Source organism: Periplaneta americana, chromosome 3 (assembly GCF_040183065.1).
Source record: "Periplaneta americana isolate PAMFEO1 chromosome 3, P.americana_PAMFEO1_priV1, whole genome shotgun sequence".
In the NCBI taxonomy this organism is placed as follows: domain Eukaryota; kingdom Metazoa; phylum Arthropoda; class Insecta; order Blattodea; family Blattidae; genus Periplaneta; species Periplaneta americana.
The window spans coordinates 138711395-138738741 of NC_091119.1; the positions used below are offsets into that span (position 1 = coordinate 138711395).

The following is a 27347-nucleotide window of genomic DNA, read 5'->3' on the forward strand; positions in this document are numbered from 1 at the left end:
AGTTCCCAAACCATGTTATATCCTAAAGTTTTAGTTAAAAAAATCATATTTTCTTTTCCTCTTTCTGTGGAAACAATGGTACAGAATGGGGAAACTCTTAAACCCCGATTTTATACATTGTATGTATCGCCCCAATCAACGACGGACAGACAAACCAGAGTTTGCAGAATGATCAGTTCGCAGTCTATCACTCAGCTATATGAGTGGCAACATATGACCCTAAAATATAATTGTCTTTAAAAATTCCAGTTTTGACTGTACAGTTAGATTTTCAGATAGTCAATTAAATTAAAACAGTGACGGAGACCAACTGGAAATAAAACACAGTTAAATTGTTATGTAAAATTATTCAATCGAGTAATGTATGCAGAATTTATAATTAACATTAAATGTTTTCTACTGCATTTTGTCTGTATATATTGTGAAACAAATAGAACGATATCACATGTAACATGCAATGAAATCAAATACATATCGCAATCAAACAAATAATGCACATTACTGTATTATACTTTCTCCTTTACACATCCTATGTGTCCTACTATTAAATGAGAAACTCTTGTATGTATATTATTTTGTAAATTTTATCTTGAAAATGAGCCTGAGGATTTTGATAAAATGGAGTACGAGAAAGTCTGCTCTCAAAAAACTGAAAGTTCGAATTTATAAAAGAATTACATTACCGGTTGTTCTGTATGGTTGTGGAACTTAGACTCTCGCTTTGAGAGAGGAACAGAGACTAAGGGTGTTTGAGAATAAGACGCTTTGAAAAATATTTTGTGCTAAAAGGGATATGAACTTACAGTGGAATGGAGAAAGTTACACAACTCAGAACTGCACGCATTGTATTCTTTACTTGACATAATTAGGAACATTAAATCCAGATGTTTGAGATGGCAGCGCTTGTAGCACGTATGAGTGAATCCAGAAATGCATATAGAGTGTTAGTTGGGAGACCAGAGGGAAAAAGGCCTTTGGGGAGGCCGAGACGTAGATGGGAGGATAATATTAAAATTAATTTGAGGGAGGTGGGATATAATGGTAGAGACTGGATTAATCTTGCTCAGGATAGGGACTAATGACGGCCTTATGTGAGGGCGACAATGAACCCCCGGGTTCTCTAAAATTAATTTGTAAGTAAGTAAGTAATTACGTAAGTAAGTAAGTAAGCAAGCAAGCAAGTACGAGAAAGGGATTACGTCTGTCTCAACTTTGAAAACACTTATTCAGGAGGTTAAATTACCAGATTTTTGGAGTTGCATAATACAATTTACGGGGTTAAGTAATCAGATTCAGGGGGCAAAATAACTACATTTATTTCTACGAACTAGTGATATATTAATAATTAAATAAATTACAACTCGAACAAAAAGCGATTCACAAAGCAATAATGCGATACATGAATGGATCTATGTCTAACTCCTAGATCACGCCCCCACCCACCATGATTTTTAATTGCCTATGGAACTCAACTTTGAAGTAAAACAAAGTAGACAGCATGGAGAACTTCAACAACGCAGCCGTATAGCTATAACGTATAAGATTTTATGATTAGTGTTTACTTAGTATTGCAATCTTTAGAAATAACATGGCAAAGTATAACTTTTGTCCTCAGCCCCCCCCCCTTGCCGAAGTATATTTTACTTTGTTATGACCAAAGATCGTAATATTAAGTCAAAACAAAATCAAGATTAATAATGTAAGACGAAACAGAAACAAAGTACTCGTAATTAGTAATCAACATTGAAACAAAGATGAATGCGATCAGTTTCTCTCACATTATAGTAAGAGCTTTTGAAAGAAAATTTCATTATTTTCTGAACATAAATCACAAAACATAATAATGATAAATTATACAACAGGCCTACATACCTGGAAGACTGACCATCCCTCGGTAAAGAGGGGCAGAAGGAAGGAATCGGGTAACTTTGTATCAGTCTATTTAGAAGATATTGTGTTCGTAGAAAATGTTCGGATGAATTTGTTAAAAGCTCTGGGTTATCAAAAGGAAAAAGCTTTGCTACTGGATCATGGCAGGTATTGTTTCAGTATGATGTTACTTGCTCTTAAAGTGTCGCATCTGAATCAGCGTTATTTTTGAAGGTGAATATGAAGAGGAACTACTACTTGGCCGCCACGCTCTCCATACCTCGAATTTTTCCTCTACAACCTTATGAATAGTCTTACCTAGGTATACCAGTAGACAACGTGAATGAACTTTAGCGAGAAACTTAGCCATTTGTGATGACCTGGAAACGAAACCAAGTATTTTTGAACGACTTTGCAAGGTGTGGAACGTGCTGTATGCTGGATGAATACCTACCATACGATTTAAAATGTTGTAATTAGCTACATAGAAAAATATAATATTATTTATAGTCGTTTGTTGGCTTTAAGGCTGCCAAAACGCAAATATTATTCAAATATCAATTTAAAATAGGACAACAAAATTAACAATAATGAAAGAGATGGTAAGGCAGCATTAGTACAAAACAAGTCTGTACATGAATGAAGTATAGCTAATATTAACAAACACAAAATAACACAAATATAAATATTAGCAGGCCTATTTAAATGCTGTATAGATTATATCTCAAAATGGCTATCGATCTCTTCAGCGCTGAAAAGCCAATCGGCTTATCTAATGATCTCACAGGAGATGTCCAATTTGTGACACAGAACAAAAATAAGGAATTTATTAAGATCTTGGTATTAATAAAAAATACCACCTAGCTCCTTACATCCCACTACGAAAAGGAGTGAAAGTATTGTGCAAAGGAAATGGACAAAACTATAATTCTAAAGACAACTGACGTGGTACTGTAGGACCCAAGTATGGGTTCATTAACAAAACTTATTCTTCATGATAGTCCGTATTATTTCCCAAAGTTTGTGACGAATTCAACCGAACATCCTGTATTCAGAAATGCTTTTAACAAGTTTTGAATATTTCTTTAATTCCTAGAAGTCTTACATTAATACCCACATTTGAGTCATATTTTGTTAAAGAAAGAATTATGGTGTCATTTGACCGCTACTATTCACAACAGTTCTGTATATAAAATATGCAGTCATATTTATTGATCCAATATGAAATGAACAGTAATACTGGGATAATATTCTGCAGCGATATAAAATATAATAAGTCAGAGTTTATAAACCAACATAGTTAGTTTGTTTTAAAATAAAAGTATGTAGTAACCTTTATATGAAAAAAAAAAACGATGTGGCAGGCCGTGCATTAGCTAGTGAATAAATATGATAACATGGATTTGGTGTCGAACAAAAAATCCCTAAATATAAACCGCTTTATTAACGGAGACTAGATTAGATGACATTGACGCTGTTCTCGAATGTGATTTTTATTTGTGAGCTACTGTGAATGAGTGGGTGTATCAATCCAATCCACGTACACTTCAAAAACTGGAAGATAACATTGAATTAGAAATTACAAGAATTCTAGTGGAAGATCTTGGGAGAGCCAACGAGAACATATTTCCAAGATATTCCACTTACATGGGAGAAGAGGATAGATATTTTCAGCATCTATTAATAACGTAAGTGTGTTATAGTTTAACGGCGCTGTTACGGAACTAATTATGACGGCCGCAACCGCAGTCCTCGCCGAGAACCCGCGCGCCGGTACATCGGTAAACCAAACCGATAACAGCTCTGTATAATACATTGATATAAACATATTTACCAATTACTATTTATATTACTTACACCAAAATATCAGATACTCAATTTATACTACATTAAAACATTAGGCTATGTAACATGCAATTTATGATTAATAAGTGGTTCAATACGGAAGCAAATATACTGAAACAAAAAGAAGAGAGAAGTAAAGAATGAAATAAAGACAGTCTGAGGTACACACATTATGCAGAAGTCACTTTCTCGATGTGAGGGATGTCGAAAATAGGTAACCTACTCATATTCTACGAAATATTCAAAATAAAATTCTTGCAGCCCCATCATTTTTTCTTCACTTGCTATGTAGACCTACAACAGCAGAAAAAGGAGGGGAATTTCTTTTGATGTTTACTGTGTCCAACTTGTTGGAAGACGGCAGAACTTTTCTATCCCCGCAGTCACGTAATGCTGTTTGAGTCTACAAACTTCAGTCACATTCCAGTTTCCCTGCTGTGCACAGAGTTGGTAAAATTGTGGTTATTGTATTCTGAGATTGCGGTAGTGTTTTGACGCTGTGATTATTGTGTTCCGAATTTCGTTTGTAACTCCAGCTATTTGTTTGTATTATAACTTTTATTATAACACGGCAGGCTATTAAATTTCGCAGTGAAAAACGAGCATAAGGTATTTTACAGACAGGACAGAAAATTGGTTTGCACTGTTTACGACATTTTCAGCGGGAAGGAGACAGTGTGACATTCATGTTTAACGTTGTCAGAGTGCAGGAACGTACTGCTGAAGCCTGTGGAGTGTCTAAAATGTCTTTTTTCTCTTTTCTTCTGCTACAACAGAGCATTTTGTACTTCCATCCTCGGCCCTTGCTCAGCCCAGAAACATAGGAAAAAAATACGGGGCTCTCATCACTGATTAAAAAAAATAAGCTTTCGTATCTATTTCCCATTGTGCTTATCGATATTATCTCTCAACAGAATAAAACAATAAAATTAAGAGGGGGAGGTACATCATTGTCCTGCAGAAATTGAGCGAAATTAATTTTTTTTTATATCTAAGCTACTATAAAAGCTAAATGAATAAAATTGTTCATGCTTAATGTACATTAGCCTACATTACACTTTATAAAACACTATTCAGAATATTAAAATAACTAATAATTACCTGTAAAATAATATCAAGTTTGCAAAACTTTTTTTACAACCGTAAAGTATTTACATAATAAACTATACAATTAATTAAATATCTGCATGATTATTTTACTCGAATGTTTTAAAGATCTACATCAACAACACAGTCTAGGACATTCTATCTATTCCTTCAAGAAATATATATTTTTTAATCGTTACTTTCAATATTACATTTTCTAAAATTTTTGATTAAGAAAAAAATATGTTTAGTGCACACCAGTTGTTTCATGAATGTATATCAGCATTAGTTATTATTGTGAGAATCGTTACTTTAAAATTGATAATATGATTAATATCCTGCCCAACCAGAAAACGAGATATTTTTTAAAATATTTTTTAGTTCATTACTGACTTTATTTTAAATACGTACATGTAGGCTATATTTCTGGCATATTAATAGAAACAGAGCAGATGGAGGATTTTTTCCCTAAATTCAAACGAAGATAAGTGGAATTAATTTTAGCGTTGCCACCTTAACATGAAGACGAAAAACGAAAATAAAAAACATTGAACAGCTTGCAATGGAAATATGTGATTTGGGGCATGTAAAAGAAATCTTGAGGTACGATAGGTTTCTCTAGGCAAAACATAATGTTCAGTTGTCGTCCGAAGTTGAATTTTAACGCTACATAATCCAGCTGAAAAGCGTAATTAAATAAGTCATTACCAAATATCACGGATATTTATAATATATCGTCCTCCTCATGCCAAAACCATGAATTTGCATTTCCTCAGTTCTGAGAAAAACGACCTTTAAGTTTCAAACAGAACTAAGAAAATGCACAATCATGGTTTTAATATGAGTGGGGACGATATTATATTGACTATTCTTAGTGTTTTGTATTTTTTTTGCAAAATCATGAATTATTGCATGTCACCAGAAGAAAATTTTATGGTAGTTATGTGAATAAACATAAATCATATATGCACACACACACACACACACACACACACACACATATATATATATATATATATATATATATATACATATATTTGAACATCATTATAATATTCATATTACATATGTACTCTTACCAAACGCTAGATAAATACCGATTGTGTACTTTATTTTTATGAAACACGGATATTCTAATTATTTGAAGTATGTATAATTTAACGCCAGTGAAAAAGCCTATTAATTGTTGATAGAGTGCATATGAATCCTATTATATCCATGCTTGATATCTGTAATTTTTAATCCGTCTCTGCAAAGCTGTTTTGCTCTAGAGAGCTGATTGTAGTATTTCGTGAGCAAGAGTTGCTCTCCGCTACTCCACGGAGCGTTTAGTTGCCCGGCTCTGATCTAGACCTACAAAAACTGCTAACGAAGCTAAAACTTCTATTAATCTCTCCGCTGATAGAAAATATAGCCGCTTCTGCTGTCAAAACCTAAACCGGTTTAGATAGTTGCATAACGCATTTAATATCTCACTTGGAGACAGTAGCCACGTGATCAGAGGCACACGACGATATGTTTGGCCAACATATCGTGATAAAGATCGGTGGATTCGGATGCAAGTCTCTGCAGTCAAAATCTGTTGTAAAGGATGGGGAGGGCCCATGTAAAACAATCGCTGTAACTGCAAGCATAGGCGAGATTTCAGTTGACTGTAGTTGTAACGCTTTTGCTCGTTTTTAGTAGGAAAAAAACATTACAATAAAATAATTTAAACTACCAGTACTAAAGTAGTTCTAATATGTCTTAAATTTTGACACAAAATTAAAGAACATATAGGGCATTCTTATTTTTGCTAACGTCTAATATTACCGTATATAATAATATATTCATATTACTACAATGAAATGCAAAATGCGTAAATTATAGTCCATAAGGGCGAAGGTGTTAATGAGCATAGATTTCTTGTTCTTACATCATATGGGGAACATCACTGTAATTAATAACATACTGTATATCAAAATATGATTAATTATTTATTTCGTCAATATGGCTTAAGCATTGAATTACATATGAAAGAAAATATTGATGTGTTACATCCTATTTAAACTTGATACTAACGTTTTCGCCCCTAATGGGGCATCTTCAGGTACAAGATAGAAGTAAACACCCAAGCCTACAATTACACACGGTTCTATTGCTCTATTAAAATGAATACAAACAACTTGTAATCGGATTGCAGTTTATTCCATTAGACTGATTACGGGCAAAAAAACACATCCCTTCTGTTCAACAACCCGTGTATGATGATTAGACTCACATGATGTTATACGAGAGCATTGAACATTTAACGAGAATTCCAATCGCTCTACGAAATTAGTTATACACGCTTTTATGACTCCACATTTAATAATATTAGGTTTTAATTTTGTATATTTTTAGTATTTTTATTGACCTTATTGGCAAGAACACAATATATTTGAGATACCATACAAGGGGATCTAGGTACTTTGTATAGCTAAGCAAATTCACATTATTTTAAATTAAAATTTGCTTTTAATATTTTGACAGGACATTTAATGTTGGTATGGATAATACTGTCACTATGTCATATTTCATTCTAGTCATGGCATTTTCAAATGTAAAACTTGTATTGTAATTGATTTTAGATGATACTTATATCTTGTACCTGAAGATGCCCCATTAGGAGCGAAAACGTTAGAATCAAGATTAAATAGGATGTAACACATCAATATTTTCTTTCATATGTTTTTCTTTCATATGTAATTCAATGCTTAAGCCATATTGACGGAATAAATAATTAATCATATTTTGATATATGTTATTAACACGAGGCTTAGCTGAACATTTTCCAACAGGAATGGTAAATTATCTGTAGTAATGTCACGAGAGGTCTGAGATCTGCCGATAAATCCACGAGCGATTTATCTAGGAAATCTCAGACCTCGAGTGACATTTATTAGGACTATTTCGTGAATAAAATAAAAATTTAAATAATATATCCCTAAAATTCGACCACAAAATGTTAATAATTGTATATTAACAAATACTTAACCTAGTCAGACATTGTGAAGTTGAAATACTCGTATAATATCGATTATTGCAATGAAGAAATTCGATGTTATTATTAAGTAATGCCAATTGCGAAAAGCGAAATACAGGTTTAACAATGTTAATTGCATGTACTGCACTTTTCTCTTATTATTATAACAAATACATTTCCATTATCTGCTGAAATCATAATTGAATTTAACAGTAACAGTGGGGACAGCTTATACCAATGCTTATGTATTCACAGCGAGACATGTTGCTACACAGTGAAGTCATTTCTGTATAGATAGGCCTAATTAAAACACGAATTTTATTACGCCATACGAAAGGCAGTTTGATCGAAGACATTATTACTATGCAAGGTCTTTGAGTTTGACATGCGGTGATGTTACATAAATTTGAACGTCTATTAATTGTTTAATTTCAATACAAATGTTATAGGCTACAATTTTATAGGTTACGTTAGGCCTACCTGTGGAAGCAGGACCAATGTCAGCTGTACCTTCTTTCGACCGTTACTTACAATGAGTGCTACACGAAAGCATTTTTTATAGCTCGACAAACGCATCCTCGCTGTAGTGTGTAACGGAACTAAAGCTGCATCTACACAGTTCAATATTCCATCGCGTATGCGTGCAATCAGGGAAGACTATTGAAAGAATCAAGTTTAAAAGGTACGTTCAATTAAGATGCATAAAGATTTTGTGTCTACATGGTGCGCCGTTTTGAACGTGGTCTTCACTGGGTAAATATATTAATTAATATTAAATATCAATCTTGCATTCATTGCTTTAAAGTTGAAAGAAAAGTTTAACCGTGTAGTTGCATCTTAATGTATTCATGATCATCAATTTACGGGGAAACCAGCGAATAGGGATTATAAAGAATGGACACTTCGCGTTGGTACCTTTGATGTAGCCGGACCGATTTCAATGACCTTCAAGCCAGCTAGAGCGTCAGATTCTGCTTTCTACCTAGAGTTGGCGTTGACATCACACCAGCTAGCAGTCGACACAGCGGAAATATAACACATATAATTAATACATCTAGGTACATTATGTACTCAAATAAAATAAATTGGATCCATAAAATAATAAATGTCATTAACTGTAATGTCTAGACTCTAGAGTTCCTTTATAATGAGAGTTGAGACGTTGACCCCCAACAACAATTAAAATATGTAATGATTTGATAGCGCTGAAAATGGAAAAACAAAACTCTTACGAGAAGTAAAACCATATACCTATATTATATTATATACAAATATTAAACGAATTCGATACTTAATTTTATAATGTATTATATTATTTTATAATATAATTTATGATATCTGAAATATAAAATATTATTATTACAACTAGTTTGTCACTGAGAAATAGGGAAAAGCTGTTAACTTGAATTTTTTGAAGCAAAGCGTTACTGGATTATGCAATAAGGTTGGCGATGTTTGGATCCTGTGTCTCAACTCTGTTCTCAATTATCATCTTAGCGTATGCTCGATTACACTACCTCTAGCGCTTAAAAGTGGAACTAACCGCTGGCGCACAGAGAAACAAAACACAGGAAAATTCGCTCAGTGTCCATTCTTTATAATCCCTATTCGCTGGGGGAACAGTTGGCGATAACGACTAAACAAAAGAACGATCATGCGATAAATTGATAGCGATAAATCTACCTGCAGAAATTATCGCAAAGTCTGACTGTGATTGGTTGGAATTCAAAATTTCATTACACTTCATTGGTCGAAAATGGAATGACGTCATATAAACGAAATAGTCACTGTAATTGTTAAAATGAAATCATGGATTTAGACGATTTGGATTTTGTATGTTCCTGGTATTGGTGAACTGCCTCGTTGCACTTATGTTACTGCACGAATGATTTATGTTTACCAGCAGGAATAAACCTTCCTAACTGTTGTTCCTTGTAGTTCACTGACAGGTTCACTTCCCTTCGGGACGAAACCATGCCAAGAATATTATCACCCTTTAAAATCGGGCTTCAATTCGCGAACTTCGGATCCCATAAGTATAAAAGTACAATATATTTTATTTGAATTTTTATTCGTTTTTATAAACCTGTACAGTTATCGTCTTTCTTATGAACACTGTGTAATTTCTTTCGCGTACCCAATCAAGAGTATCCGACTAGCAACGGATGAACCTCCCACATGTTTCTTCGAAGTTACTAACTTTTGAATAGACTATCGATCACTTTTTAATTCGTTTTCTGTTGACGTCTTTTCCCCGATGAACGGGATAAAGAACGGAGAAACTCTGCAAATATTATTGAATCTGTTTCAACCAAAACTGAAGGGTTCAGAGCCATAGTGGGCCAAGCGCCATTTATTAAAAACTGAGAAAGCAAGGTTAAAGTTAAGCGAATACCATAGTTTATTGAAGATTTACATATCATTCAGTTTTAATGTGAATACTTTATATTACTTGCTATAAGTTTCCATTGAATTATGGTAATAACTTCATTTTAACCCTTGTTTTCTACGGTTCTAGTAAATGGCGCTTGGCCCACTATGGTTCTGAATCCTTCAATTAGACGCTATGTAAACAATGTATGAAACAAGCACACAGTCATGAGACAAATATTGCTATAGATAACAGATTCCCTAGCTTCATTTTTACAAATAAAATTATTACAATTAATATGATCTAGTCCTGCTTGCTTGCTTACTTACAAATGGCTTTAGAGAACCCGTAAGTTCATTGCCGCCCTAACATAAACCCGCCATAGATCCTATTTTAAGCAATATTAATCCAGTCCCCAGCATCATAACCCACCTCCCTTCAAATCCATTTTAATATTATCCTCCTATCTAGTCTACGTCTCGGCCTCCCCAAAGATCTTTTCTTCTCAGGTCTTCCAACTAACACTCTATACGCATTTCTAGATTCATTCATACGTGCTACATATCCTGTCCATCTCAGACGTCTGGATTTAATGTTCCCAATTACGTTAGATGAAGAATATAATGCGTGCAGTTCTGCGTTGTGTAACTTTCCTAATTCGCTTGTAGCAGTCAAAATATAGGGCATTCAAAGCTTTTTCTTTAAGATGTTTTGTTCCTTTTTTTTTAAGCATTTAATCTTCGATTCATGCAAAATTCTTCGAGTTGAGTGAGCGCTTGGAAAATTGTTTCACTCACATTTTGTTGTCCAACACAGCATCTTATTTCCTGGATGTGGTCCAGAGCCTGGACGATTGTGGACAGTGACTTTTTGGGACGTTCAGACCCTTCTTTTTCATTTGAAGGCAGAACGACAGTCTGCTCGCGCTATATTACGAGCTGATTTTTCGTATATTAGTAATTGAATTGCTCCAATCTCAGAAACTATACTGCATGATTCACAAAATGGATTTAGAAAAGGGCGTTCCTGCAATGGCTGTATCTTCACGATAACACAACTTATGGAGAAACGACGAGAATATAACCTACCAACTCTAATAGCTTTTATAGATTATGTAAAAGCTTTTGATAAAGTTAAAAGAAATTTACTATGGGAAATAATGATTAAAAACGGTTTTCCTCAACATCTTATAAGAGTAATACAAAGTATGTATACAAATACAAAGTTTAAATTGGAGAAATCCATAGAAGAGGATAATTTAGTAGAGATTAATTTAGGAGTACGACAGAGGTGTCCATTATCGCCTACCCTATTTAATATATATATTAATGACGCAGTTGTACGATGGCAGACTATGCTTAAAACACATTTTAAAATAAAAGGGAGAAACATTGATACACTGTTGTTTGCTGACGACCAGATCTTAATTGCAGATTCGGAAGATAATTTACAAAGAGCCATACATGAATTAAATAATATTACAAGTGAATATAATCTTCAAATCTCATATGAAAAAACGAAAATAATGGCTCTTAAAGGAAGAGATCTGTTAAGAGTAAAAATTTGCATAAATAATAAGCCCATCCAACAACAAAGTTATTTTAATTATCTTGGTTACATTGTGTCATATACCGGCAATAGAGATGTGCAAAATAAAGTAAACAAATTCCAAACACTATGTGGTACAATAAAAAGAACTTTTAAAACTTGTAATAGAGCAACACTGTTAAAACTTTACAAAGTAATGGCGATCCCAACCTTGCTTTATGGGTGTGAAAGTTGGGTCTTGACTGTCTCACAACAGAAGAAAATAGAGGCTGCTGAGATGAAATTTTTGAGACAGGTGGCAGGTTATAGACACATAGACAAAAAGAGAAATGAAGATATTAGAAAAGAATTGGAAATTCAGAGTCTAAATGAAACAATCATTGAATACAGACAAAGATGGCAAGATCATATACAAAGAATGGATGAAGATCGTATCCCACAAATAATATATAAGTATAAACCTGTAGGTAGAAGAAATGTCGGCAGGCCACGGATGAGATGGTCGGATCAGTTTTCTTGAAGACGGAACGAGCCACAAGGCTTATGCCGTGATGAAGATGATGATGATGATGATGAATTTCGTTGGATTTCGCTTAGAAATTATAAGAAAATCAAATTACAGACAATTTTTTAACATTTTGTTGTACAGAAATGTAAAGGGACCGCGCAAAAGATTTAAATTACTCATGATTTCAAATTAAAACGTTAGATGTAGACAAGTTTGACGGTAATAAAAATACAGAATAATAATAATAATAATAATAATAATAATAATAATAATAATAATAATAATAATAATAATAATAATAACCCGATTTGTAATAGGAATGAACTCATATTGCTTCTGTTACGCCCTGTAACATGATTTCCTGTGGGGTGTTAAATTTGAAACAGTCCAGGAAAGCTGTCAGCAGAATACACCGCTTTAAGCAGACACGCAATGCAATCTCAGCTTGTGAAGTAAATAGATGCTTAGCCAGCGTTATAGAGTTACATCGCGCGTGCGGTAAATCAATGCCTACGATAAAAGTATTCTTACGCCACGAATCACTGCTGGACTAATCGCATTGGTCCAGTGGAACAAAGCATGCATTTTAATTAGTTAAATTAAATCACGCATTGTTCGTTCTCTTTTCTTACGCGTAGTCTCATTAAAGTGACTTATCACTGTATTGCACTGAATCGAATTAATTGTAACAGATGTTTGATTAAGACGACATCTTTAAAAACGTATAATCAAAAAGGGTTTAAAGCCCATTTCACCTGGTGGATAGCGTGGGTGGTACCCCGGCCAGTAAACCGATAAGAAAACATAAAACGTGATGGTGAGAAGATTGGCACCAGACAGTGATACAGTCAGTGATAGTCAGAGTCTAAGGAAGAAATAAGTCGAAGGCAGAATCGTAATGGCATCAGCTCTGACAAGAGATATACCATGTAAATAACTCGTTATATATATTTTGTGTATATTTAATAAATCAAGTATAGTTTCATTCACAACTAATTTAGTCTAGAACCTAAGTTCAGTAACTATGTAGTTTTTTATTCTCTTTATGCTTATCTTTTTTGTGTAAAACTATAGCCCTAACATACATATGTAAAATAGGGCTAAGCCCCATTGGAGATACAACAATAATAACCATGTAGTTTTCCTATATTATCCTAAGAGCCCCAGCTCTTTCAGTAAAATCGGGTTATAAATATGATGATGGTGTCAGAAATCCTGATAAGTGTGAGCGGGAGTCGAACGCAGTAGTCATTCGTTCAGCAAATCGTCTGACCTAAGTTGTCGCGCATAACAGCTTCTAACATATTGAAGAATTTGATAGATTTCAACAATCGGATTACATGATAGAGCCAATTTTTACGTCACACACTAGTCAATAAGAGTAGTCGATCTTTCTTTCTTTCTTGTTGCAGTAGTATCCGCTTAAATATATAACTTTAATTTATATTTGTCTTAACATTAACTTTGTCTTAACATTAATTATGTCTCAACATTAACTTATGTGGAATGTCCCCTGAGCACGAGTATGTAACTTACTCTTTCTGGGGGTGCTAGAGAGTTCTTATATAAAAAAAATCAAATTGTATCTTTGTTCTGGCAATAAAGCATTATTATTTCGTAATTATTACTTCGTAATTGTCAGAATTACAATAATTTTATTACATTAATACAGATAAATGCAGGAGTAAACCATAATTGATTCAGTATAAAGCAGTCGATCTTATCAAGGGTTGGGTTGATAGTACACACTTGTCGGTTCAGCTCCGGATTATGTACAGCGGTAACTTCCCCTTATTGAATTACTGTTAGAGGTGTATCTCCTGGGAGATGCCTTCATCAAGTGTAATTAACATGAACTAAGATTTCCATAAACTAATGTTCAGAAATCCTGTCAAAGCGAGTGTGATACTGTTTGTGTAAAACACCTGCTACACAAAGGCAGTGGCTGTCGCTACTAAAAATTCAAACCTGAAAATCCAGACGCATTAACAGCTTCATGGTAGTCCTCACGACAGAATCGTTCCAGCAGTTAGTATACAAAATAGGTTAATCAGAATAAAGCGGTGACCTCACAGCCTTGTAGGGATAACTCATGAATAAGCTTAGTATTCCTGCTACCAAAAGACTCAAGTTGCGGGTAAATAGTCCATATAGTAGGTGGAACCCAGGTGATGCAGCAGAGAAAAAGACAGACAAAAATGTTCTTACTGCATGTTCGTAGAGTACATCCAACCTGAAATAAAAGTAGAGCAAATACTGACTTTATAATCTAACAGCGCAACAGCCCGAAGTTGGTCAGAGCCTACCTGCGTGACAAATATTTTTTCTTCATAAAGTATGGGGGCTCACTTGGAATATGTTCCTTCGTGTACTTTTCTAGAAATTCTCTAAAGTGTTTATTTTTCAATTTATTAAGCGGTATATTGGCATTGATCATTATGGCACATAGATCACTGCAAAACATGGATTTCTTGTCGTACTCTCTCTGAGTTTGATGGCACTGCTTGTTTTGAGTTACGTTCAACCATATTTCTATAACTTTTTGTATTGCAGTGTCTTTAAATGCACTGTTTTCTTGTAACTTTTATATCTACTTTGTACAACTTACATGTAATGTAAAATATTATTGGCTCCGAACTCCTGAATTAAGTCCTCCGGCCTTTCGTACTTCGAACTTTTTGTCTTCGGCATTTTACTTCGCCACAAATACAAATGTTACGTTAAGTAAATAACACGACTTTTACATTTCACCGGTTTAAAGCACTCACTATGACCGTGTTCCGGGTTCAACACAAACTAGAATGAGGAGAGTAAGATGCGGTTCTATGTTGTATCAGACGTGACGTATCCCTGGACTGTGATGTCAGGTACAGTATGAGAGTAGGCAACTGTATTCCAGCTTAGACGTAGCTGAAATACTAAGCTTACTCATGAACTTAGACTTGTCTCATCTCGAGATAAACGTTACAACCTGTGAACTGAATACTTTGTACGGAGAATTCTTTTCTAAGCGACATTCATGGGGCAATCAGTGAGGGACTCACCTCCTTGAGGGAAGAATTGCGAATATATGCACTTGAAGGTGTCTTCCCTGACCACTCCCGTGGGACACTCAGCCTTGAAGCCGCGGTATATCCTCTTCAGCTCTGCCTCGGTGAACCGCGTCGCCTTACACAAGGATTCCAGACTATCTGGCCTGTAGCGTGGCGGCGTCTCCAGATCCTCGAGCTCCGAATCTGCAACATGCGGCAAGTGATCAGAATCTTACAATTTAAAATCAGCAGAGCAGGTTTAGTGTGGCTAAGATTGGAGGCATGGAAGGGTAATAAAATTGTCAACGAAGAAGGAGAGCGCCTTTGTCCGCTTTGCAGAGAAAAGGACTCCTATAAACATTTTATTACAGTCTGTCGAATTGGAACATGCACGGAGAAAATATCTACCACCCTCGATGCTAAGTCAGAATAGGAGTTCGCTTGCATGTCTTGACCTCATGGGGAATAGAGAATACAAACAAAAGATTGGCTTGTTCCTCTTGAAGGCGAGAAAGATTAGAACTTCAGCTGTTGAAGTTTGTGACACGAACTGAGGAAGGGATAATAATATCTACCCAACTGTACACTTTTATGTCTGTTTTAGGTTAGGATATATTATATAATGTGTTTTGTTGTGCCATTTTAATTTAGTATGGGTGTTCTTTTAGAGAGTAGTTGGATATAATCATAGGTGGGGGGAACCTACAAAGTAGGTCTTGTTTTAGGTACAAAGCACTTACGGTCAGAAGACCAGTGCAGAGAAAATTATGATAATATAAAATCTCTATGTATAATATTACTCAATAAATCCATCTATCTATCTACAATTTAAAACATGAAACAAGAAATACCTAAATTTGTGTTCTACCGGTTTTTTGTATTGTGTACAAAAATATGACAAACGACACAGACGGGTTAGTATGAAATGAGAAATATTTTGACGTAGAACTATGTCCTTCCTCTCACTAGGTACAGGTGGTAACTTGGGAATTGAACATCAACTAAAAATCTTGGTATTCTCCTCGTTCTCCTTGCATTCTCTTTCTTCTCATTGTATTCCTCTTATTATCCTAGTATTCTCAGTCTTATCATTGTATTACCCTTTTATTCGCTTTGTTCTCCTTGTAATACCCTTGTTCCCCATGTATTCTCCTGTTCTCCTAGTATTCCCTTTATGTTATCGCATCAGCACGTAGTTATACCCTAATGTAAACACAAGCACGTGGCTGACATACCCGTGATTGACTCCCAGTCGAAACACTCAGACGAAGCAGGAAAATATAGTTCCGTATTTGGAAACCAAAACCTTGTATTATTTGAAAATAAAAATTTAATTATAGCTATTAAATACGATGAAACATATAACTTCTCTGATATATAAAAGAAAAGCTACTTTTATATTTTGTTATTTGCGTTGTAAACGGATGAATACTAAGGCCGTGGCTCAAAGCTACATTTTCAGCTGAAGTGAACTAGATTGTTAACTAAATAGCCGGATGTGACGTTAGAAGTTATGATCCAAAGCTACATAGTGCATAGCAATCAAGTCCGTAGTAGCTAGTAAACGAAAATGCTTGCTTGATTGCTGACTTGTTCACTAAACAAACATGGATACCTTATCAGCAATTGGGGTTATGAAATCTGAAAATGCTTTGAAAGTGAAATAATGTAAATATAATGTAGAATAACACGTTAACTTTGAACACTGACATTGTTAGTACCTTCTGTACAATGTTTTAAACATTATTGTAATATATTAAGCCTTATCTTTTCCACATAACTCGCAATGAAACTGCATTAGAACACTGCCTTCTTAATTCAGTCCTGTATGTAATGGTGGTGTCATGGTTTTTAGAAAAACTATCTATAAAGAAGGCCATGTTTCAAGCATACATTTCCGAAGCTCCCTAGTGTGTAGTTTACAAGTCACCTAGTTGCTAGTCACTAGTGTGTAGTTTGGACTTGAGCTTTGAGACACGGCCTAAGAGTAAAGGCTGGTTCACAATAAACCGGAAACGGAAACGACAGCAAAAACGAGAACGGAAATAATGTTAAAATGAATGTATTTAAATGTGAGCATTCACAATTGTTAATTGTGAATACTCACATTTAAATGCACTTATTTTTAACAATATTTCCGTTCTCGATCTCGTTGTCGTTTTTGTTCCCGGTTTATTGTGAACCAGCCTTAATACCACAGTCTAGTATATACAGTCACGAAGCTCAATACGTAGTAAATATGCATCCATAGATAGTTGCTAACCACTAGGATCGCTACTATCGCCTCATTACAGACAATGCGAAATAGTACCTGCACAGTCTATTGTTTCTAGTACCCTCATAAACTCAAGCTTCGTGACTGTATATACTAGAGTGTGGTAATACCAAGGTAGTCTGTTCTTGTAATATGCTACTTGAGCTTGTTCTCGTAAGCACATGATAATATGGCTTCTGTATCCTCAATGTTGCGGTTTCCGGTACTAAACATAAGAGTGGAAACCCTCTCAAAAGCGGAGGGAAGGAAACAGTGTTGAATATATATAATAATTAATAATTATATATAAAAAAGTTAAGTGCGTTGAATCCAATTAATTAACAGTTTTCTGAGCAAACGAATGCATAGTAGTGAGGTTAGGTCTACTTTGATGAGTAACGGGGAATGTTTAACATGAAACAGAATGTACAACAGTGGGCGGGATCACCTAGTGAGAATAGCTGACGCCAGTCTGCGGTCAATCAAGCCTCACTTCAGTCATGTGCCATTGTTTACAGTAGGATTATTCTTACAACGAAAAGAATATAGTAAATCTATGCACCTGTCAAATTTTTGTAATTCCCTTGTTCTCCTTGCATTCCCTTTCTTCTCCTTGTATTCCTCCTGTTATCCTCGTATTCCCTTCGTTATCCTTGTTATCCTTATATTCACCTTGTTCTCCTTGTTCCCCATACATTCTCCTGTTCTAGTATTTCCTTTATGTGATCGCATCAGCACGTAGTTCTGCGTAAAGATACAGTATGCAGTATAATAAAGCTACGCACCGTAAATTTTTTGTTTTCCCTTATTCTCCTTGTCTTTCTCTTATTCTTTTCGTCTTTCCCCTGTTATCCTCGACTCTTGTATTCTTTTTGTTCTCCTTGTCTTACCATTGTCCTCGCATTTCCTTTGCTCTGCTTGTACTTCTCTTGTTCTCCTAATATTCCCCTTAGTTTGCTTGTATTTCCCTATTTCTCCTTGTATTCCTCTTTGTTCCCTTGTATTTCATTGGTCTCCTCGTATGTCCCTTGTTACCCTTGTATTCCCCTTATTATTCTTTTATTCACCTTGTTCGCCTTGTACTAGGCTATCCTTGTTCTCCTAGTATTCCCTTTATGTGATCGCTTCCACGTAAAGACATAGAGTATAGTAATGTTATGCACCTTCAATTTGTTGTATTTCCTTATTCTCCTTGTCTTTCTATTATTCTTCTCGTCTTCTTCTTGTCCCTGTTGTCATCTTGTTGTCCTTGTAGTCCTTTTGTACTCCTCGTCTTCCCCTTGTTGTCCTTTGCTCTCCTAGTATTCCTGGTATTTCCCTTAGCCTACAGTGCTTGTATTTCCCAATTTCTCCTTGTATTCTCTTTGTTTCCTTATACTCGTAATCCCTTGGTCTCCTTGCATTTCTATTGATCTCCTTGTATTCCTCTTGTTCTCCTTGTATTTCTATTATTCTCCTCGTCTTCCTCTTGTGCCTGTTTACATCTTGTTGTCCTTGTAGTCCCTTTTGTACTCCTCGTCTTCCCCTTGTTGTTCTTTGCTCTCCTAATATTCCCCCTGTTCTCCTGGTATTTCCCTCAGTCTACTTGTATTTCCCAATTTCTTCTTGTATTCTGTTTGTTTCCTTATACTCGTATTCCCTTGGTCTCCTTGTATTCCCCTTGGTCTGCTTGTATTTTCATGATCTCCTTGTATTTTTCTTGTTCTCCCTGTATTCCTCCTTTTCTGCCAGTATTCCCCTTGTTCTCTTTCTCTTCAGCTTGTTATCCTCGTGTTTACACTTTCTCCTTGTATTTCTCTTGTCCTTGTATTACCTTTGTACTCCTTCTAGTCCCTTTGTCCTCCTTGCAGTCTCTTTGTTCTCTTTGTATTCAACTTGTTCTCCTTGTATTTCTGTTGGTCTCCTTGTATTCCCCTTGTATTTCCATGATCTCCTTGTATTTTTCTTGTTCCCCGACATTCCTCCTTTTCTGCCAGTATTCCCCTTGTTATCTTTCTCTTCAGCTTGTTATTCTTGTGTTTACACTTTCCTCCTTATATTTCTTTTGTTCTTGCATTACCTTTATTCTCCTTGCATTCCCTTTGTCCTCCTTGGAGTCTCTTTGTATTCCCTTATTCTCCTTGTTTTCCCTTTGGATTCCTTGTATTCCCTTGTATTTATCTTGTTCTCCTTGTATTCCTCCTTTTTCTCTTTGTATTTTCCCTTTTATCCTTGTATTCTCCTTCATTTCTTTCTCTTCCCCATGTTTTCCTTGTATTCCACTTGTTCTCTATATCGTCCCTTGTTCTCCTTGTGTTCCCCTTGTTCTCCTTCTATTCCCCCTTGCCTCCTAGAATTCCCCATGTTTTCTTTCTCCTCCCATTTTCTTCATGTACTCCTCTTAATTTCCTTCTAGACAGTTGATCGCAATCACGCGTAGTCCTACGTAAAGACATGCAGCATAGTAAAGTCATGCACCTCTTAATTTATTTTTAAGAGAAAATAATTATTATTGTAGAAGTGTTTCTTCTTTTGATTGGATATTTGTCAAAGTCCATAAGACGAAAGGACGGCCTCTTGCTTCCGTATTGCTAAGAGCGTTACAGCCGTTACAGTTGCGAGTAGTTGAAACATTTATTACGCGTAAGTGAATCCTTGAAGCAAAGCATTAAAGAGATAGATTCTCTCTATTAACTCTTTTTAGTTCATTACGTATGGCTCGTTCTCAAACAAGCAAGCTCTCTTTGAATAAAAATTCAAGTTATCGTTAGTGTGTAGTGAAGTATGCGAATTCATACGACATACTTCTTTCTCATTGGTTAACGGCAACGAAAATAATAGATGATGTATTGGGTCAAAGAAAGAACTATTCTCCTCCGCCCACCTAACACTTCCGGCTACCTGTAGTTTAGTGAACGAAACAGCTTTGGGCCAGATTTTATCTATAGTAAATTCACAAGACCTCGAGTGACATTTATTAGGACTATTTCGTGAATAAAATAACAATGTAAATAATATATCTCTAAAATTCGCTCACAAAAAGTTAATAATTGTATATTATTATGAATACTTAACCTATTCACACATTGTGAAGTCGAAATAGATGAATAAGATTACTGCAATAAAGAAATTGAATGTTATTCAGTAATGTCAATTGAGAAAAGCGAAATATAGATTTAAAATGTTAATTACATGTACTGCCCTTTTCTCTTGTTATTATAACAGAAATATGTTTTCATTATCTGCTGAAGTCATTAATTAATTTAAACATTTATAGTATAATTACAAATAACCTGATTAATACATTAATTAAATGAACAATTGTTATGAAGGAGTGTCATTTTCTTTAGATACAATGGACATGGAATTAGGAGATGAAGATGTAGATGTGGAAGTAGGATTTCGCACTTTATTTAGTACAATGGATTCATTCTCATCGATTTACGTGGAAGCAGTTGGTGACACTGACTAAACAAAACAACGACCATGCGATAAACTGTTAGTGATAAATCGAGCTGCAGAAATGATCGCGATGTATGACTGTGATTGGTTGGAATTCAAAATGTCATTACACTTTATTGGCCGAAAATGGAATGACGTCATATAAACGAAATAGTCCTTGGATATTACCCTACGGCTCTAGTCTCTTCATTGCCCCATTATAATAAAAGACACGTGGAATAAACAATTAAAGTTAAAATAAGATCTGGGGAAAAATACTGAACCGTTTTTATTTAGACTCTATGTTCCCAGTAGCGCCTTCCATCGATTATGCGAAGTTGCGACACATTTAGAACAGATGACAAGGCCAGTCCACTGTCAGGCTATGCGAGTCAGGAATCCGCTGTGTTTGATGGTGTGGGCGTGGTTTTCCGTTGAAAAATTAAAATGGCGTGAACAATTTCCTCATGCACAGGTCTGCTATCATGAAATTCTTTTGACATAGCTACCAGTAGGTAGGGCTATAGAAACACCTGAGCTAAGATTAGAATTTACACTGAAAGCGACATAATGCTGTTAAAGGGTTAATTTGTTTACCGTTCTGCAAACTAAGGCCTCTGAGACGTCTTTTTGCTTAGATATACAGTCTGACCCGTTTGGGTATGGATAATATTAATTTATTATTATAAAGCTATTATGATAGTTGGAAAAATTTATTGTTGGTTATATTATGATTAAAAGATGGGAGTTTCCATATATGACAATCAACAATGCATAATCTTAAAGGACAAATGAAAAATCGTAGGATTAAAATGGCTATTACAAATCAACAGCGGGCACAATGCGTTCTTTCGTATGCTACATTTAAGAGTATTAAAAGAGTTCAAAGGGAATAGTGTTCGTAACGTACCTAAATACGATTCCATAATGTTGTGGTATCGAACATTTGTAGAAACAGGTTCTGTGTTTAAAAAAAAATGCAGGAGGTCGCAGGCGAAACCCAGTACGAGAAGTAGCTATCTCTTGGCTTGGTCTACAAACTCCCCAGATCTAACTCCTCCTGACTTCTTCGTGTAGGGTTTTGTTAAAGACTATCTATTCACAGAAACCAAGGAACAGTGATGATCTGAGAGTAAAAATTACTCAAGCTTTTCAAAAAATTACCCCTCTTATGTTACAACGGACATAGGCTGAATTACATCACCTTTATGAATTGTGCAGGGTGCGCAATGGGGGTCATGTTGAGCTCTGAGGAATCTCCCATCTTTCAGTGTTGTGTGCACAAAGTTTCAACAAATGAAGTTCAATAGTAAACGTTTTATGGTGCTTTTATTTTATCCATACCCAAACGGATCACTCTGTATTATTTTATAGCCATAGTATTTTCTTCCAGAACTTCTTTATACATGCGAATATATTGGTAAATTAAAGCAAATAAATGGCACGAAAGAAGAAATACTTATCAAAAAAGTTAATAAATATAATAACTGATTAAAGTAATTGAATATACAAAATCATATAATAATAAATAATTATATCAACACGCAGAAAAATGTAAGTAGGCCGTCATTTGTTTCTCTCTGATCGCAGTGGTTCTGATGTGTTTACGTCCACTATAATAGAGTGTAAGGACCATAAGTGCCGTCCTTTTCACAGTCATCTGGAACGGTCTACAGGATCAAAAAATGTCCATACAACATAGGGTCAAAACTTTATAGTTTTCCCAGAAGAAAATATTTATTTTCTTATTTTATTCGCGTTATACTACTTATATCGTTAGTAAAATTATGAAAACAATTACATCAACAGATATATCTAGCAAAGAGTTAATATTAGTTAAAATAATTATTTGTGTGTTCTATTACGTTTTCGTGAAATTGAATAAAAATGCATGCTTAAATTTGTTAATTTTCTGGGGTGAGAGACGTGGCAACTTTCAGCAGACAGTACTCTGCATAGACGTAAGTACGAGTAGCTGAGTTCAAGCTCATTGTCCATAGCTCGACTGCCGAGCGGATGGCAGTTCAGTACAGGGTATTCGATAAACAATTTACAATGTCATTCACAGTTTAGGAATATAATATGTTATTAATTTATGAAGAAAATCGCCGTAATTCAAGTGAGGCAAGCAGGATGTACCGTCAACGTTTTCCTCAAAGAAGGATACCTAATCGGCGAACTTTTGTAGCAGTTTCTCAACGATTATTAGAAACTGGAAATCTCTTACCCCGGTTCGAAAATCACACAACCAGGAAAAAAAAAAAAAAAAATGGTACTGCTTTACGGAAGCGGGAGAGATTAAAATGTTGCATTATAAAAAAAGTTCGTGTGATTTTGTGCAATAACCATAATTAAAAACTTAGTTATTCACACATATTTCGGTTTCATGATGAAAAATGCAACCAAAAGGTGCCGAAACGCCGTTTAAGTGCGTTCCGCCAGAAAAACACTGATAACTTCTTTTCAGTGTCGGACATCCAGTGTTGTACATAGGTCGATGTTAACACGCAATCGAAAATTATATATATATATATATATATATATAAACAAGCAGCAATTTGAATGGCATTAGAAAAAAAATAACAAAGATATGTGTCAAAAATCCCAACCTCTCTATGCTGGATGTCCGATAAAAGATTATTATTATCGTTCTTGAAAGCTCACCTATTTAAATTAATGTAAAGTCTGCGCTTGGTGGGTTGCATAGAGTTTCTCTATACGTGGCCTCATGGTTGACAGACCAGCACGTAAATCATTTTCAAGATGCAGCACAACACACCAGTTGGGAACCCTGTTCTAAAGTCTCTAACGGCCACTCAAATAATGGTCAACTTATAATAACCAATGATAATTCAATATAAATAAAAGAAGAAAAACAACCTATGTTGTATTTTAAATCTTAATATTATAATAAACTCTTTGATGGAGTTTTATTCTGTCAGTATATAGAAACAGAGTTACTAAAGCAACGTGGTATAGTGGTATAGCAACTTAAAAGTGAATCTGCTGCGTTCAATAATTTACTACTTCTCTATATGGGGGAAATACAGGGTGTTAACTAATGTGTGAGAAACTTTTGGGGAATTGACAGAGGACCTAAAAACAAGCAAAAAAATTCATATAAACATAGTCAATTTCACTTTGTTTTTTTTTAATTACAGTTTTTTTTTCTTGTAGTTTAGCTCTTACATTAATTTGGTCATGTTTATTAAATCTGTAAGCCTACGACTTGTAAAAAAAGAAAAGAGAATATTCTCATTATTGTCACCTGACAACTGACAACAAGGGACAGTGGAAGCTTCGGGATTTGTTATTTGCTATTATACTTGTGATGAATAATGTATTATAATAAGGAAATGACAGATTTGTTCCTCATGTATGGATGCACTAATTGAAATGCAAATGGAGCAAGGCACTTGTGTTCAACAGTTTGCTAACAGACGTGTATCCAACAATACGACCTTCCAGAGAAGAACACATTAACGTCTAGTGGATGTCAGCAGACACCTGGAATAGGAGAGAGATTAAGACAGTCCATGATGCGGTGCTTAGAAGCCTGTATTAGAACTAGTGGTGGCCATTTTGAGCATTATGTGCAGTATTATTCATAGAGTTTGTAAATAAATATGTAAACATATAGTATATTGCAATACAAGTGTGGTAACTGAGTTACAGCAGATTTGAGGAAACGTTTGAAGAAAAAAAAAGAGTTAAGCGAGTTTTTTCAATTTTAGAGAATCTATTATGAACCTAACGCATATGTATTGCTTACTATTTTTTGAAGGATCGTCACTAATTAAATAAATAAAGTTTTAAAATATATTAAGTATTAATATTAATTTCTTTCGCAGGGAAAAATTACTTACAAAAAGAAGAATGGCACGTGGTTGTTATGCTATTACGTATGTTGTTTATTGTGACAGTTAATTGCTTTTCTTTTAACAATTGAAGAGTCCACTGCAAGAAGGATGGATGTCACTTTCTTGTCGAAAATGAACTAAAACTGTCAATGTATAGCTTAATTAAGACATATAGAATGTACATAGAGAGTTATATGGCATTAACTGATAGTCATTGTCCAGTAATGATCGGAAAATCACAGTTAAGCTTTGAGCGCTAAGCATTTCAAACTTTCAATTACTTCTCCTGCAAAATGTATTCCAAATGACATCCATCATTCTTGCAGTGGATTCTTCAATTATATTACCGGTTGTTCTGTATGGTTGTGAAACTTGGACTCTCACGTTCAGAGAGGTACAGAGGTTAAGGATGTTTGAGAATAAGGTGCTTAAGAAAATATTTGGAGCTAAGAGGGACGAAGTTACAGGAGAATGGAGAAAGTCACACAACGCAGAACTGCACGCATTGTATTCTTCACCTGACATTAAATCCAGACGTAATGAGATGGGCAGGACTTGTAGCATGTATGGGGGAATCCAGAAATGCTTATAGAGTGTTGTTGGGAGGCCAGAGGGAAAAAGACCTTTGGGGAGGCCGAGACGTAGATGGGAGGATAATATTAAAATGGATTTGAGGGAGGTGGGATATGATGGTAGAGACTGGATTAAACTTACTCGGGATAGAGACCGATGGCGGGCTTATGTGAGGGCGGCAATGAACCTCCGCGTTCTCTAAAAGCCGTAAGTAATTGTTTTTTTAATGGTTGGAGTTATATAATATACTAATTTTATTAGATTAAATATTTTTAACGATATCATCATGATGGATGAAGAATTAGTTCATGTGGAAGATCATGAGATGAGGAAAGTATGGACAATAGGGTGTGCTGGCGGTAAAGTCGAGAACAAGATATGAGAGAGCGTATGAGACATTTTTGTGAAGTGACTAAATACAAAGAAAACGAGGATTAGTGAGAAAAACTTCTTAGCTTAATTTACAGCTCTGAAGAAGTTAATAATACCCTGTGCTGGTATAAGTTTAAACAACTTAAACTGTACAGATTATTGTACTATTACCATTAAATGTTCTAAATAAAGGTCTATATTATTGTAATTCGACCTACTGCACTCATAACTGTGCGGTAAGTTTTGAAGAAAACACTGTGTTTCTTTTGTTTGTATAGTAACCAGACAACGTGTGGTCACAGTCTAGTATATAGTCACGAAGCTTGAGTTGTGAGGGTGCTAGAAACAACAGACTGTGCCGGTATTATTTCGCATTGTCTGTAATGAGGCGACATTAGCGATCCTAGTGGTTAGCAACAATCTATGGATGCATATTTACTACATATTGAGCTTCGTGACTGTATATATTAGACTGTGGTATGGTATTGTAAATTTACGAGACATGTAAACAGCATCGGTTGGTACAACAGAGGAATACGATCCTTCAAATAGTTATAACAAACATGTATTATATTTTATATTTTGCGATCCAAGAAACACGTAGTGCTTGGCATAGACGAAAGAAGATTGAGCCTGTTTTCTTTCATTACCGTTAAGCGGCTTCCATCCGCAGCTATGTTATGAGTTTCCTTTACTCGCCTCACGCTATGTATCCTGGCTAGTATCTGATATAACTATAAGGTAACACAAGCCATACAGAAAACAATTAATATCACTTAGATCCTACAGATGAGCATTACTTTTCCTGCTGTATTGTATCTTTTGTAGTGATCGTGCGATTGGAATTGTTATTTTTCCCGCGTTACTATACAACAGCGAGTATTTATGTTTCTCATCTATCCACTGACTGCCCGAAAAAAAATTTTGAAGAGAACAGCCCTCGGGCCTATTTCTTAAAACGACTACTTTGACTAGTGACAAGGAAAACAAGTGACAAGTACCAACTCTGTCAGATTTTTGTTTCCTAAACAAAGAGACAAATGACAAGCACATTAGGAGTGCGTTTTACCAGTGTGACCAGTGTCCTGTTTCTTGAAGAAATTTACTTTCAAATTTGATTATAAAAATTAGGTTATTTTAACAAGTCCAAGGTATATGATGAAACTTAAAGTCATCAAGAGATATGGTCAAACACAGTTCTTCTATAATTCTATACTTTCGGAGCAGTGAAGAAAAAAATAATATTCAAGAAATGTGGTTAAGTGATTTAGAATGGGATATTGTAATATAAACTCTAAAATGAAAGAAATGTGTAGAAAAAGTGTTGTTTATTCTGGTATGGAAAATAGATATGAATTTAAGGGGGAGATACATCTTTTGTCAGCATAATTTTACTATATTTCAATATTTTTTTTCTTAGAATCTATAGATTCTCTGGAAACAAAAATTGGCATGCTTAATATACACTATCTGTACATCAATAAGTAATTTTAATGTTTTTGAAAACCCAATAGCTATTTTCTTAAATTATGAAATATTTTCGAAATTTTCTTTTCAGCCGGGCAGTGTTTCAATTATAAATTACTCAAATATTTGAAATTTTAT

At 34.9% G+C, this 27347-nt stretch overlaps 1 protein-coding gene across 7 annotated transcripts in view; it reads right to left on the minus strand.

Moving 5' to 3' along the window:
- Positions 1 to 27347, minus strand: part of LOC138696564 (A-type potassium channel modulatory protein KCNIP1-like) — a 728319-nt gene that overhangs the window by 72305 nt on the left and 628667 nt on the right. For all 7 annotated transcript variants that reach the window (XM_069821688.1, XM_069821685.1, XM_069821687.1 and 4 more), the window contains one exon: positions 15276 to 15467. In XM_069821688.1, coding sequence (XP_069677789.1) covers positions 15276 to 15467 — 192 coding nt within the window. The remainder of the gene's footprint in view (positions 1 to 15275; positions 15468 to 27347) is intronic.